The 15,788-nt window shown below is 54.0% G+C and overlaps 2 protein-coding genes across 2 annotated transcripts in view; both read left to right on the top strand.

The window, feature by feature from the left end:
• Window positions 1-2,164, top strand: part of POLE4 (DNA polymerase epsilon 4, accessory subunit) — a 3,951-nt gene extending 1,787 nt beyond the window's left edge. The window contains exons 2-5 of the mRNA XM_041465289.1: window positions 6-167; window positions 990-1,074; window positions 1,367-1,408; window positions 1,735-2,164. Coding sequence (XP_041321223.1) covers window positions 6-167; window positions 990-1,074; window positions 1,367-1,408; window positions 1,735-1,748 — 303 coding nt within the window. The 3' untranslated portion in view covers window positions 1,749-2,164. The remainder of the gene's footprint in view (window positions 1-5; window positions 168-989; window positions 1,075-1,366; window positions 1,409-1,734) is intronic.
• Window positions 2,165-11,695: 9,531 nt separating this feature from the next.
• LOC121352392 (bone morphogenetic protein 4-like) lies at window positions 11,696-14,889 on the top strand. Its single transcript, XM_041465290.1, has 5 exons — window positions 11,696-12,556; window positions 12,672-12,808; window positions 13,221-13,343; window positions 13,707-13,905; window positions 14,286-14,889. Exons 1-5 carry the CDS (start codon window positions 12,295-12,297, stop codon window positions 14,678-14,680), a joined length of 1,116 nt encoding a protein of 371 aa, XP_041321224.1. The 5' UTR covers window positions 11,696-12,294; the 3' UTR covers window positions 14,681-14,889.
• Window positions 14,890-15,788: the final 899 nt, after the last annotated feature.

Consider the following 15,788-nt stretch of genomic DNA (forward strand, 5'->3'; position numbering starts at 1 on the left):
CGGAGGCGGCGGCGCCCGGGGAGGAGGCGGCGGGCGCGGGGCCGCAGGGCCCGGGTCCGGCCCGCCTGGCCCGGCTGCCGCTGGCGCGGGTGAAGGCGCTGGTGAAGGCGGACCCGGACGTGACCCTGGCCAGCCAGGAGGCCGTGTTCGTGCTGGCGCGGGCCACGGTGAGGGGCGGCCCCGGGGGTCCTGGGCCCGGAACGCTGCGGGGATGCTGCTCGGTCTTGCCCAGGAGGTTTTTCCTTCTCTCACCGCCCCGGGGTGGCGGTTGCGGCCGGCCCGAGCTGGGGAAGGGTCTGGAGCTCCAGGAGCAGCTGAGGGAGCTGGGAAGGGGCTCAGCCTGGAGAAAAGGAGGCTCAGGGGGGCCCTTGTGGCTCTGCACAGCTCCTGACAGGAGGGGACAGCCGGGGGTGATCGGTCGCTTCCCCCAAGCAAGAAGGCACAGGACAGCAACAAGTGGCCTCAGGCTGCACCAGGGGAGGTTCAGGATATTGGGAAAATTCCTTCATGGAGAGAGTTGTCAAGCTCTGGCACAGGCTCCCCGGGGCAGTCACCATCCCTGGAATTGTGCAAAAAAATGTAGCGCTTGGGGACATGGGGTGGTGGTGGATGTGGAGGTGGTGCTGGGCTGATGGTTGGACACAATGATCTTAGAGGTATTTCTCCACCTGAAGGATTTCATGATTCACCTCCTGAGCACAGGACACCTTTCCCCCTTCAGAAGGTATCCTGGGAGCCCCTGGTGTGGAGTGGGTCTCCCAGAGAATGTGAGTTTCGAGGAACCCACATTCCCAGCTTTCTCCCTCACTGCTTGTCCTGTGCATCACTGTCCAGCCATTTCCTTTGGTGTTTTCAGACCCGTTTACTAGGAAGGGGTAATGTTAGAATGAAGATTCTGATCTAATCCTGAAGCCTTGTAGGACCTTTCTTTTCGTCAGGATATTCTCTCTCTCATCTCCCATGTGAACCTGTCCTGTTTTGCCTTGCAGGAGCTGTTTGTTGAAACCATAGCCAAAGATGCTTATGTGTATGCCCAGCAAGGAAAAAGGAAAACCCTGCAAAGAAAAGACCTGGGTATGGGAGCATGTTCTGTGCTGTTCTTAGCTAAGGGTTGCTCCGACGGGGATTTTTCCACCTGGCTGGAGGTACTGCAGTAATTATGGATTTATTCTTTCTTTCCCTGAAGATGGGAGAGAAAAACTTCTGCTGAAGACTACACTAATAATTTCACACACCATCTCCAAAACAAATAATCTCTTTGAAATTGGTCACTGTGCTCTGATGTAATTTCAAATGCTGCAGTTTGAAACAGATGCAAATATGGAGTTGGTTTATCTATTTTAATTTTTCACCATTTGCTTTTCAGATAATGCCATTGAAGCTATTGATGAATTTGCTTTTTTGGAAGGTGAGTTTCTACTTGATTTCAGTATTTTGTGTAATAACCTACTTAGGAGAGAAAGAACTGAATCATTTGCAAAGCTCTCTGTTTCCACATCCTCAGTAATTCCTAGTGTGGCTTGCAGTGCCCCTGTGAGCACTAGAATGGCTCAGCTGGACCCTGAGGCACGTGCAGTAGTTTGGTTTTTTTGCTAGATTTGGTTTTACTTGTGTGTGATTCACTTAAACTTTAAAGTTAGTGCATTTTCTTTTGCCAGTTTGTAAACAAGATTTATTTGTTCACAGAACTGCACTTCTGATTCTTGAGACTATAATGTGTTTTTTCATTTTCAGGTACTTTGGACTGAGCTGGACATAGACAGAGCTCTCTGGGGAGACAGCAGAGGTGGTGTGAGGTGGAAAACAGGATGCTGAGAGTTCAAAAAGAATTCCTAGAATTGAGACACTGAAATTGAGACATGGCAGCCATGATATTTTGTATAAAGTTGAAGTTGTTGTAAGTTCTTTATTTAAAATGCATATTTTTTCATAACTGTTTTGTATGTTCCTTCCCATGTGGCTGCAGTGCAGCTCTCTGCTCTGGCCAGGTTACACAGCAGTTACTCCCAGCTGCAGTCCCAGCCTCTCTCTGCAGCACCACGGAGCTGTGAACAGAGAGTGGCTTGGCTCAGGTGCCCAGGCACAAGGAATTTTTTTAATGGAAATGTGGATTTTGTTAATATGTTTGACTCTTAACACAATTAAATTGTTGTTGTTGTTGTTGTTGTTGAGCAGCTGTGTTGATTCCTGTTCTGGGCTGGGGTTCCTGTAGCCTGGTGGGAAATGGTGTGGTTTTGATAGGATGCCTTCTCTAGCATTTTGGTTTTGCTAATTGTTTTCTCAAGGCATCCATTCCAGAGAAACCCAGCTGTCCTCCAGGAGCTGGGGATGAGCTCCAGGGGAGCTCAGCTTGGCCTAAGGGCTGTGCAGCTTCTCCAAGGGTCTGTGACTGTTGCACTTGTAAGTAATTGTAGGGAAAAACCCCCAACCCAACCCCCTGAACTCATTTTGAATGCCAGGGGAGTGTCCATGCTGCCATCACTGCTCTCTTGTGTGCTCTCACTCCTGAATCTGGCAAAATGTTTTCCCTGGGACCTGGATCTGTTCCCTGCCCTGTGCCCCGGAGGAGCTGGTGCAGAGACCCTGAGTTCTTGGTGAGGAGCTGAGTCCATCCTGTGTTCAGGAACTGCCACCAGCTGTGGCTTAGAGCCCCTGGCAGCACACGGGCACCAGTCTGGTGACTGGAGCTTTTCCACTTTAACTGGTGCTTTCCTACCTGGAGTTAACAGCAGAACTGTGTGGCTGTGAGGGACGTGCTGCCATCACTGCTGTGACGTGTCCTGTGTTCCCAATGTTGTCCAAGTGCCAGCTCTGACTCCACTTGGTGTGGGTTGTCCCCAGATAGAGCCATTGAATGGGATGAAGGAGGATGAAGGATGCATGTTCTTTCAAATTAGGGTATTTGAGAGTGGTTCCCAGTCACAGTGGCTCTCAAGAAACACTTAGAAGTTTGCTAAGAGCCTGATCCAAGCCTGATCATGTGGGAGAGATGCTCATTTCCCAGGGCCAAGGGGTTTGTTCAGATCGCAGTCAGGGGACATTTGCCAGGATATGTGAGCCTGTTTGGCTCAAAGCTGTTCACCTTGTCACCTGCCAGGGAGGGCAGGTATAAGTGTCAGAGGTACTGGAGACTTTCCTGTGCCTCCCAGGGTGTAGCATTGCAGGAGCCACGAGCTGTGGTCTTCCTCGCAGGGCTCTTGCAGGCTCCCATCTTTGCCAGTAAGTTCCTTTTCCCTTCTTGGCCCTGGCACTGCTTTGGCCTCTGGCTGGGAGAGCAGGGGCTGTGGTGTGGGGCTGTGGTGGGCTCTGCTCACAGATGATGCTGCTGTGGTGGGGGTGTGCTTTCCACAGTGAGCAGCTCGGAGGGTGTCTGCACTGGGCAGGCAGCGTGGGGTTTGTGTCAGAAGAGAAGCTGCTGTGCAGGAGTCTGGGGGATTTAGTGCCCATGAGCTCCTTTGTGCTGTGAGAGGGGATGCCTTTCACCCAGGTCTGCAGTAAGCTAGAAATAGAAGAGAGCAGATAAACAGTGAGAGAAACAGTGCCAGAGTGTTTTCCTGGAGTAACTAAACAGGCTGTTCAGCCCACCCGGCCAGGGTCAGGTGTGTCATGTACATCTGTAACAAAATCTCTTCTTTGTGCTGGAGCCGTTTAGTTCAGGATAGGAAGCAGCTGGAGCTGTGCTGGGCACTCAGTGCCTCATCCCAGCTCAGGCAGAAAAGGTGGGGAATTGTAACTGGGGTAATGCTGGGCTCCTGTGACTGCAGGAGCTGTCAGCAGAGTGGAGGAGCATGGAAATCTGTTTGGAGAAAGGGGTTGCTGCAGGAGGCAGAGCCATTTCCTCCATGTTGGGCACGGTGAGTTCAGAGAATCATGGAGTTGTTTGGATTGGAAGGGACCTTAAAGCTCATCTTCTTCCACGCCTGTCATAGGCAGGGATACCTTCCACTATCCCAGGTTGCTCCAAGCCCTGTCCAGCCTGGCCTTGAACACTGCCAGGGATGAGACAGCCACAGCTCCTCTGAGTTCCCCTTCACCCTCCAGAAACCAAGATTCTTGATGCTTCCACACTCACATCCTGCCCATCCCTTGGCTGTTTTTTTTTATGCTGAAGTTTTCCAAGTGACTTTTCCCTTGGGGGATTAAGGACAGAAATGTGCTGGGGACCTGTTGCCCAGATAATCCAACACTTAAACATCTTTTTTAGCACAGGAATTGATGAATAGCTTGACCCCTGGGTCTGTTCCTTTGCACAAAGGAGCTCAGTTCCCTGGACCTGAGCCGCACCATGGTTGATGCTGTGTTTGAATTCCCTGTTTATTGCTGCATAAGTTCAGGGCAACTGCAGACTTTTGCTTCCCAGGATTGATATTGGAAGTGCTATCAGCAGGACAACAAGCTGCCCTGTAAAAGTAGAGAAAGCAGATGAAGTAGAAAGTAGCTCCATTTGTTCATCAGAAAAAAGTCTGTGGCCTTCAGGAGCAGCCTGTGGACGTTGTTCCCCTTTGCAGTGGCTGTAAGAACACAACAGCTTCACACTCTGAGGTTTCTTATGATTTTTCAGTGCATGAGAGCAGCACTTGTACAAATTTCACCTTTAATGTTTGCCAAATACCAGCTTCTTGTGTACAATAGGAATGACAAAATTATCATAACCAAATTAAGAGCTATTACAAGCAGTGACAGCTTGTCAGCTCCAGAGATACCAACTTTAGAAGAATAAATAATGATGAAAATATAATCACCAAATATGCTGAGTTGGAAGGGACCTGCAAAGATCATCAAGTCCAACTCCCTGCCCTGCACAGAGCCATCCCCAAGAGTCACATCATGTGCCCCAGGGCATTGTGCAAGTGCTCCTGGAGCTCTGTCAGGTTTGGTGCTGTGACCTTTCCCTGTTGCAGTACCTGACCACCATCTGGGGGAAGAACCTTTTTCTAATACCCAGCCTCAACCTCTCTGACGTGACTTCAGCCCATTCCCTCGGGTCCTGTCACTGTCACCACAGCGGAGAGATCAGTGTCCCTCCTCTTCCCCTCACAAGGAAGGAGTAACTGCAATGAGGTCTCTCTGCAGTCTCCTGCAGGCTGTACAGACCAAGTGCTCTCAGATGCTCCTCAAATGGCTTCCCCTGAAGCCCTTCACCATCTTTGTTGCTCTCCTTTGGGCCCTCTCCAACAGCTTTGGATCCTTCTGATCTCGTGGTGCCCAAAGTGCCCCCAGCCCTGGAGGTGAGGCTGCCCCAGTGCAGAGCAGAGTGGGACAGTCCCTCCCTGGCCTGGTGCCCCCCAGGACAGGGTGGCCCTTTGGGCTGCCAGGACACAGCGGTGACTCAGATCCATCTTGCCACTGACCAGGACCCCCAGGGCCCTTCCCACGGCGCTGCTCTGCAGCCTCTCACTCCCAGTCTGTCCCTGCATCCAGGGCTGCCCCATCCCAGTTGCAGGGTCCGGCATTTTCCCTTGTTGAACTTCATAGGTTGGTGATGATCTAGCCCTCTGATTTCCTGAGGTCTCTCTGCGGTGACTCCCTCCTTTGAGGGAGTCAGCAGCCCCTCACAGTTTTTTATTGCCTGTGAACATGCTCAGTGTCCCTTCCAGCCTGCATCCAAGACGTTTGTGAAGCTGTTGAAGAGCACAGGGCCGAGGATGGAGCCCTGCAGAACCGCACTGGGGACTAGTGCCAGCCTGATGTCACCCCAGTCACTGTCACCCTTCATGCCTGACCCATGAGCCAGTTGCTCACCCATCCCATGATGTGTTTATCCAGCTCTGGGATGGACAGTTTGTCCAGAAGGATCCTGGGAGAGACAGTATCAAAAAGTTTACTGAAATTCAAAAAGATTACATCCACTGGCTTTCCTGGGTCAACCAGATGGGTCAGCTCATCACAAAAGACTCTCCAGACTCTCCCTGGGGGGTCACAATCAACGTGGGGAAATGCTCTGACCCAACCTACGGTGCAGGGAGAGCTCCTCTTCCTCCCTTGCTCCCTCCCTCCCTCTGGGAGTATGGGAACAAGCCCTGTTGTGTGACCACCACCAAAGCCCAAGCTCAGGGCACCCAGTCTGCTGAGCAGAGCCTCTGCCTTTGAGGCTACTGGGATTGTGTTTTAGGGTTGAGTTTCCTGTTGCTGGGCCTTTACCACACAGCTCTGCAAGCACAGTGACAATTCTCTGCTGTGTGCATGGGTGAGAATGGGGATACAGCCACCTCATATGCAGGGGAAATGTCCTCTAGCCAGAGAGCATGGAATCAGAGTAACCCAGGCTGGGAGGGACCTCGGGGGTCTCTGCTCCAACCCTCCCAATCAAAGCAAGGAAAACAACCTGATGATAAAAGCTCTGCTGGAAACAGAGCACTGGAAAATTCAATTTCCTTACTGACACTCTAAAATGCCCTTTTAGTATCAGTGAACTGCACTGCTGGTTCTAAAATCGCTTGGAAATGGAAACTCCAAACGGAATCATTCCAGATGGGTCAAAACCTCCCACTGGGACAAAGCTGAACTCATTCATTGTGAACTGGTGAGCTGTCTCGTGAGTTCACTCATAAAATAACCCAAGACACGTCAGCGGAGATGAACTGACTTTATCAGAATTGAAAGCGGTGTTGAAATGATTTACCACAACTGTTTGACAAATTCCATTGCCCTGGAATTTGCTGATGTAATTTTTTTGGCATTTCTAAAAGCCAGTCCGTTCAAACCTCCCGGCAGCTGCTGCGGCACCGCCACTAGAGAGGGACAGAGACCGCGGCAGCGCTGAAGGGAGCCCAGGGGCAGCGCGGGGCCCGGGGATTCATTCCACGCTTGCGGGGGCCGGGAGCGGGCGCGGGGCCGAGGGCGCTGCCCGGGGCCGGGTCCCTCCCGGGGCAGCGCCCGCAGAGCCGCACAGCTGCGGCGGCAGCTGCTTATCCAGCTGCTAGTGGAAAAGGCGATTAGGCGGCGTGAAGTGCTTTCTTGCAGAGCTGGGAGAATCAGCATTTACTTCCCAGACGTGTTAGTGGAAGGTGTTGGACAATTCTGTTGCCTCGGGGAGGGGAATTAATGGGGTGGGGAGGGAGAATCTCAGTCACAGTAATAGCCCAGGGCTGGCAAATGTGGACTCGCCTCTGCCCTAGGGCAGGTCTCTGCACTTTCCTTCTGCATCTTCCCGCATAAAGTCGGGCTGATACTTTCAGTGTCATGGTAAAAATTTGGAATCATCAGAGGAACGGGGCGGGGGGAGGGAGGGGGACGGGGCTGGAAGAGCCTGTTGAAATCTCACCCAGAATCACTGATGTCCAGAAATCCGTTGTCATTTTGTGTCCCACTCGTAAGGCATCCCAGAAATACTTGCTTTCAGAAATCACTTTTCCTTCCCCTGGAAACAGCCCCATCCTGGAACAAAGAAACCTCCTCCAGCAGCTGCTGAAGTAGTTGGGAGGGGGCAGGAAACTCTCAAAACCTGGTTCAAAGCCAGCAGCCAAAAAAAACCCGAAGGATGTACACCCAAGGGCTGGGGCAGGGCAGGACCAGGTCCTAGACAGAGCCCAAACCCACTTGGCCATCAGCTCAGCCATCCTTCTCCCCATCCTCTAGCTCATGCCATGCAGATTTTTAACCCTAATTTACTTGAATGGAGAAAAGCCAGGAGATTTAGCACAGAAACAGTGTAGTTTCTTTCTGCACAGAATATCAGCTCAGGCTGAGCCACGCAGGACAGTCTGTGCCTCTGCCCTTCCAAGGAGATGTCGTTGCAGCTGGAGGACCCTTGTCCCTTCCCTCCAGTTGCTGAGCTCCTGCCTGGGCCACCAGGACCTCCATGGTGGCATGTCCTGGTGTGGTGGTGACACAGCAGCAGGGATGTGGCTGTTGGTGTGTCCACCCAGAACCCCCTCCTCTGCCAGCTGTCTGCAACCAAACTGGGAATGTCAAATCCAGACAGAACTGCTTTGTGTCCTGGGAATTTTTCGTTGAGTTAAAGCTGGAATAGGGAAAGAAAAAGCAAAGCAGGATTTTGTTCTGCACCCCCAGAGCTGGGGTCATTGCCCACCTCCCCCTTCCATCTCTCTGGTACCATCCTACCTTCATCCCACACCCCAGAACTTGGGCATCCCCTTCCCTTCCCTTCCCTTCCCCACCCCACAGTGGCAGATGCCACAGCTGGTGCTCCTGTGGAGAGCCCATTCAGAGCAAACCTGTGGAGGTGTCTGGGCAATGTATCTCCAGGAGAGCCCCTAACACTGGCTCCAGCATCTGAGAAGCCCATTCAGGGCACAGTCCCTGGCAAATCCAGGGATAAATGCGGAATGAGTTAATGCTAAATCACATTCCCCCATCCCTGGTGAGAGAGTGTGGCTCTGAGAAGAGTGCTGCCATCAATATTTTGTGTTCAAATACAGTTTTTCTCAGAGATAACATGTGCTCACTCCCCAGAACTGGGGTTTTCACAGGGTCAGGGACAGCAGCCACAACTTGCACCCACAACAACCTCCCTCTCCTCATGGTCTGAAACTGGCATGGAGGAACAAAACCTACCACTAAGGCCCTGAGCTGGTGAAGGAAGGGGCCCCAAACTCCCAGCTGGGACCCTGACACAGAGAGCAGCCCTGGGGCACCCAGTGGGTGCTGCATGCCTAAAGCTGGGTGGTCTGTGCTGCTGCTGCAGGAAACGTGGGTGCAGCTCCAGGTTGATTTTCCATCTTGTTTCCTTGCAGATGGACTTTTCTGTGTGCCCACAAAATTCAACACTGGTCAAAAACCCACATGGTGGGGTGGTGGTTCAGACACTGGAGAACTGCGAAATGAAGGGAAAATGCTATTGTGTCTCCCAAGTGGAATACTATGAAATTGTCTGGAGCTCTGCAAGACACAGGGAGGAACAGCTCAAGGTGCATTTCCAGGGGTCTGGCTCCTCTCTGGTGGGCTCAGCTGGGCCGTCATGTGGGGTTTGAGCTGCTAGGTAGATGCTCTAACGTTGGCAGCTTTACACTAGCATCAAACTAGAGTGGTAAAAACCTCACATTTGTATTGTCTTGTGCTATAAAATGTATTTTGCTGCCACTAATTCGTGCATGTATTAGGGCCATAAAGGAAAAAATGACTTTTTCTTTGGAGTGAGGATTTCTTTAAAAAATAATTAAGGAACAATGATATTTATTTAAAAAAATATTTAGTTGTTAGGTCTTACTTCAGTTTAACAGAGACCCTACTGTCTACTTTGTGCACAGGCTACAAAGTTTCTGACTAAAAAAACACTGTTATGCCCCCAAAATACTTCTTGCCAGCCGTGCCTTGCTGCTGCCCTTCTTTGGGGATGGATTCAGAGCCTAAGGCTGGAGGGAGGGTGGAGGGTCCTGAGGTGTCCCTGCTGAGGTGCTGCAAGGGATTTCTGTGCCTTTGTTTTGCAAATCTTTGCAGGAAATGGATGTGGGAAGGTGCTTGGGCAGCTGCTCCTCGGGGGATCCCTGCTTGCTTAGGTAAGCACAGCTGCCGGGCTCCATCCGCTCTCCTCCCGCACATCCGCACCCCGGGCCAGGTGGGAGCTGCCCTGCTCCTCTCCCCCGCCGCATCTGCGGCTCTGCCGTGCGGGAACACGGAGCAGGGTTTGGGGAGCACCCCCAGCTCACCCACCGCGCTGTGCTGTGCTGGGGGGGAGCTGGACCTGCCGCCATGGGGCTGAATCGGGCAGGTGGCCACAGAGCCTGTGGTGTCCCAGGAGAGCAGACACAGATGCTGACAGTGGCTTTTGCAGCCCGGGATGTGCCACTCATGTCCCTCATCTGTTGGCAAAGCTGCGGGGGCAGGAGAGCAGGGGGTTGCTGGGGCAGGGTGAGTCCAGGCAGCTGTTTCAGGCTGAAGGGGCAGGACTATGTGTTGATTGTAGGAAAAAAAAAAAATTTAAAAACTGGCACAGGGTGCCCAGAGCAGCTGTGGCTGCCCCTGGATCCCTGGCAGTGCCCAAGACCAGGCTGGACAGGGCTTGGAGCAGCCTGGGATGGTGGAAGGTGTCCCTGCCTGTGGCATGGGTTGGGATGAGATGGGACGAGATGGGCTTTAAGGTCCCTTCCAACACAAACCATCCTGGGATTCTTTGCATGCACAGGGAAGCAAATCAAACCATGCAAGAAGAAAGACCTGCTCTGCTCAGCCAGGGGAAGGTGACAGCTCACGAGTTACTCCAGGAGTAAGGAATAGATGCTGTAGGGAAAAAGCTGCCTCTCTTCTCCCCCATCCTGCTCCAGAGATCTGCCCTTTTCCTGAGTGTGAATAGAAGGTCCAGGTCGTGGGGGGCCGGTGGGGTACTGTGGATGTACTGGGGATATACTGGGGTTGTACTGGGGCTGTACTGGGGCTGTACTGGGGATATACTGGGGCTGTACTGGGGCTGTACTGGGGATATACTGGGGATATACTGGGGCTGTACTGGGGCTGTACTGGGGATATACTGGGGATGTACTGGGGCTGTATTGGGGCTGTATTGGGGCTGCACTGGGGATATACTGGGGCTGTACTGGGGCTGTATTGGGGCTGCACTGGGGATGTACTGGGGCTGTATTGGAGCTGTATTGGGGATGTACTGGGGCTGTTCTGTATTGGGGCTGTTCTGTATTGGGGCTGTTCTGTATTGGGGCTGTACTGGGCCTGTACTGGGGCTGTACTGGTTTTTCTCTAACTGCAGGAGTTACAAGACGGAGAGGAATGCCTGGTTTGGGCACAAGCCGCCCCGAGACACTGTGCCCTCACGGCTCTGACAGGCACAGGTTCCGGAGCCGCCGGGACCAAGTCTGCACCGTCGCTGCCGTCGGGGAGTGCCGGGGATAGCGAGGCTGGAATCTGCGGGTGGGGCTCCTGGAGACCCCGCCAGACTGTCTGTAGGATATGTAAATGAGAGAAGGCTATTTTTTTGAATAAAAGCTACTTTAACCAGCGGGTATAAATGAACCCTCTACAAAATGTTTTGCAGCTTGTAAAATAAACATCGTAGGCAATTTGCAGGTCCTTGGGGCTCCGCTGTGCAGCTCCACGGCCCCTCCGCATCCAGCATCCCGGGAGGATGCAGCGTCTGGCACGGGCTGCGGGTGCACGAGCTGGCTGCGCCCGGTTCAAACTGTGGAGCCGGTGACAGGAGAGGGAACCAGGAGCTGAGCATGCCGGAGCAGAGCTGTTTCCTCTGCAGGCACCCCCAGATAGCCTGTGGGACGTGCTGCTGGTGAACTGGGAAGAAGAGGGAAAGGATCTTGGGGATACCGATAGTTTCCCCATGCCATTCACTCCAGCCGGTCGGTGCCGCCGTGCCTGTTCTGCATAATTAACAGCCCTCTGGGTTGGAATAAACTGTGGGCACAGCTGGACATTAGCCTTCACCTTGTCTCCCATCAGGTGGTCCTAGCAGGGCTTCAGCCAGTTGATGAATTAGTTAATTAATGCTAATTTTTTCCCGTTCATTCCCATGGCAGCTGTACAGTGTGTCATGTCCACCTGCACCAGCTTGGTTTCTCTGTGTGACTGGGGAGTAAGACCTAAAGAATTGGCTTTTATCCCACTACCTGGGTGTTTCATAAAGTTCAAGCATTCAGGAATTAACAGCAAATGCCTTTTAATTCCCAGCCTTTTTCTTAAAAAAGAAAAAAAAAAAAAAAAGGAAAAAAAGCTGGCTTAGGGTGCTGCTGTTGCTGCGGTGTGACCGCACGGGCCGGGGCCGCAGCACCGCCGGGTCCTCTGCTGGAACCTGCTCTGCCCCGTGCTTCGGCTCTCCTCGGCCTTGGCAGGACACACAGCCTGGGCTGTCCCCACCCTGCACACTGACAGGGACATGGTGTGGGGACACCAGTGTGACACTGAACCCCGCCACGACCCTCGCTCTCAGCAGCGGCTGCGAGAGGGGCAGCACGAGCCGCTGCGGCAGGACCGGCCCGGGCAGGGGATGCTCATCTTGATGGGCCGCATTCCTCCACACAAAGGTCCTCCGATTTGTCCCATTAGTGCCGTCATTAAAATCCAGTTAGTCTCCTACGGAGAGCAAATGCAGCCCAGCCGAGGCCCTGGCAAGGGGCTGGTGGCCCCAGACCCCCGTTTCCCCTGCCAGCCCTAGGGGTGCCTGGTGAGCCGTCCTGCCTCCCGCTTGTGTACTGGGGCTAATTGATGCAGGGGGCCCGGGAGCCGGGCTTCTCACCTTGTTAGCATGGCAATTAACTCTCTTTACCCTCCTGATTGCTCCTGTGCATATTTCACTCCAGTCCAGCTTTCCAGTGAGTTATAAATGCAGCACCAGGGAGGCCGGGGCAGTTGTGCAGGGACAGCGAGCACAGAGCCATGCTGCGGACTGTCCTGCTGCTGCTCGCCCTGGCCAAGACGGCATGTCCGAGCCCAGCCAGCGTGGCGAGCCGGCGGGCTGAGGCGCTGAAAAAACTCCTGGAAGTCTTTGGCATGGAAGACCCGCCGGCACCCCCAACTCAATTCAAGCAGCCGCCCCAGTACATGGTGGATCTATTCAACACTGTCGCCAACGCGGATGGTGTCACCAAGAACCCTGACATCCTGGAGGGCAACACCGTCCGCAGCTTCCTGGACAAAAGTAAGGGCGGGGGTCGTCCCCGTGGTGCTGGGGTGCGGCTGTGGGGAGGGGCTGAACGTGGCCGGTGGCGGTGCCGCCCCTGGCTTTGCTCTCCTCAGCACATCCTTCTCTCCAGCTCACAGCGAGGAGATGCGGTTCCTGTTCGTCCTCTCTAGCGTGGCCAAGAACGAGAAGATCCTGACGGCAGAGCTGCACCTCTTCCGCCTCTGGCCGAGGGTCACAGATGGGCCCAAAAGGCACCACTTCTGCCAGGTGAGGAGAGGGACGGGGACGGGGACGGGGACAGGGACGGGGACGGGGACAGGGATGGGGACGGGGATGGGGACGGGGATGGGGACAGGGATGGGGACAGGGACAGGGACGGGGATGGGGACAGGGACGGGGCTGTCCCCCAGCCTATGCCCAGGTGTGCCATTGGCACACTGTGGTCAATTGCCTCTAGTGGGAACACAGTCTGGCTCTAGGATCACATGAACAAATGTTTCCCAGAGAATCATGATGATTTAGCTGTGGCAGGTTCTTAAATATCCTTCTGGCTTGTGCAAACATCAGCAAAGGTTGTTACAAATCCATGCTGACAACTCCCCATCTCCCCCTACACCTCTGTCCAGGATCAACCCCTCGGGCAGAATACACTGGGGTGACCATTTTTTGCTTTCCCCAGGTCAGTGTGTACCAGGTGCTGGAGAAAGACAAGCCAGACGCCCCTGGAGGGAAGAAGCTGCTGGCAGCACGGCTTGTCTCACTGCAGACCTCGGGCTGGGAGGTCTTTGCCATCACGCCAGCTGTGAGTCACTTTTCCTCTGTTTTCACCTTTCAGGCTCCAGTGTAGTTTCCTGTCTGCAGTCTCTGCAGTGACATGGGGGGAATACATCCTCTGGGAGGGGGAGGAAAAAGTCCTGCCAAGAGCCCTGGGGCTGCTTCATCCTTCCCCGACCTTGTCTCACTGCTCTGCAGGGTGTGCTGGTGCTGGCTCCTGCCACAGTGTCCCCTGTGCTGCAACCCCGGAGCAACCCCTTCCCATGGCACACAGAGTGTGGCCTCAAGGGGTCCCTGTTCATGATGTCCTGCTGCTGGTCTGGGACCTGCCTGTGGGGACACTGGCGCAGTGCCTGTCCTGGTCCATGGTGACACTGCTTTGGTTCTCCAGGTTCGCGACTGGACCGAAGATGAAAGCAGCAACCATGGTTTGCTGGTGACAGTCCAGAGTCTGGGGGGGAGCCCACTCGACCCCCCACCACTGCAGTTTGCATCTGGCCAGGGCCACCATGAGAGCAAGAAGCCCATGTTGGTCCTTTTCACGGACGATGGGCGCCGCGGAGCGTCGCTGCCCACAGCCGGCTTCCCAGGTGGGTCCCGCACGCCTGGCGCGACTCCCTCGCTGCCAACATCCCTTTCTCAGGAGGTGCTCCCCACATGTGGGCTCCTCAAATCCAAACCTCCTTCCCTGGCTGGTGGGAGAGGCTCTCTCCTTTCTGGTGCAGTCTGCTCAGGGGTGTTGCGAGCGTGCAGATGTGAAGATGGATTTGAGTTGATTTGAGTTTGGCAGTGAGACTGAGGCTGTCACCTCCTGGTGGCTCTGTCTGGGCTAGTGACAGGCTGTGACCAGAGGGTTACAGACAAAACCTGTGGGGAGGGGTGGCTGGGGGAGCTGCAGTATCTTCTCCCTCCACCCGGGCTCACACAATGGCAATTGTGGTCAATGACATCGGGTGCTCCTTTCTGACAGATTTAAAGCCTCAAGGCCCTGATCTCCCGGTGCCCAAGCTGGGCAGGTCACGCAGTACACGCTCGCTGAACCGGTTCCAGCCCTGCCGGAGGCATTCCTTGTCCGTGGACTTCGAGGAGATTGGCTGGTCTGGCTGGATCATCTCACCGCCGGGGTACAACGCCTTCCACTGCAAAGGCTCCTGCCCCTTCCCTCTGGGAGAGAACATGCGGCCGACGAACCATGCCACAGTGCAGTCCATCATCAACGCCCTGAAGCTGAGCGAGGGTGTCAGCAGCCCCTGCTGTGTGCCCGACAAGCTCCACTCCATCAACCTCCTCTACTTCGATGATGACGAGAACGTGGTCCTCAAGCAGTACGATGACATGGTGGCTGGGAGCTGCGGCTGCCACTGAGGCAGGAGGAGCAGGGGCTGGAAACACCGCTGCAGTGGGACTGCACCCACTCCCTCCAGAGCATCAGTGGGGTCTCTGTCCCACAAATCCTCTGAAAGAGACTGGGACAAGCAAAGCAAGGGTGTGCTGGGTCTGCTTAGGTTGGTGTCACCCCCTGACAGGGCCAGCCAAGGAAGGCTCAGGGCCAAGCCCTGATTAAACCAAGCCGAAGGAGCCCGTGTGAACCAGCAGCCCCAGGGCAGCAGCTCCATTTTGGGGCGCCCTGTGCAGGGGCATGGGTGTCTCTGCCCATGCAGAGGCTCCTGCAGGCTGCACTATATGTATATAGCAAGAGCACTAATATATGACAGAAACCATCTGTACAATGTCCTGTAAATGTCTGTACATTCCTGCATTGCTGTGACTTGTAAAATTAATTCAGGGGAACTATTTAAAAGTGCCGTCCTCCAAAGGCTGCCTGTGGACTCTGAACTGCTGCCAGGAACAGGGCAAGCAGACATCTCCCAGGCACAGCAAAGGGGGTGCACACGGAGGGATGAAGATGCAGCTGCAGCGCAGTCTCCAGGGTCAAGGGGATGGGGTGGGTGTGCCCCATTCCTTGAAAGCTGAACAATCTCAGGACCCATCAGCCTGCAACTGGGGGTGCAGGGAGATGAGCAGGCGATGGGGGTGCTTGGGGGAATGTGGTGACAGGGTCTGGGGTGGGATGGGGGTGTCCATAGAGACACCTGGAGATGATGCTGCTGGGGCAGGTGAGTGGTGGCTGTTGTGGTTTAATCCCAGATGGCAACTAAGCACCATGCAGCCACTGGCCTCTCCCCTGACCCTGGTGGGATGGGGAGGAGAATCAGAAAAGGTTAAATGTGTGGGTGGAGATATGGAAAGTTCAATAATGGAAATAAAATAAAATATGGTAATATTTAATAACATTTTTGATTAAAAGGGAGATGCTAAAAGGAGGCAGTCATAAACCCCAAGACATACAAATGATACCCAATACCCAGTTGCTCAGCAGCCACTGATCTGTGCCCAGCCTGTCTCCTAGTAGCAATTGGCTGCTGAGAAATCAGTGTGTGGTCAAGAATATTCTCGCCCTGAATCTAAAATA

The sequence above is a fragment of the Pyrgilauda ruficollis genome, unplaced genomic scaffold (assembly GCF_017590135.1).
Source record: "Pyrgilauda ruficollis isolate IOZ18807 unplaced genomic scaffold, ASM1759013v1 scaffold188, whole genome shotgun sequence".
NCBI classification, from domain to species: domain Eukaryota; kingdom Metazoa; phylum Chordata; class Aves; order Passeriformes; family Passeridae; genus Pyrgilauda; species Pyrgilauda ruficollis.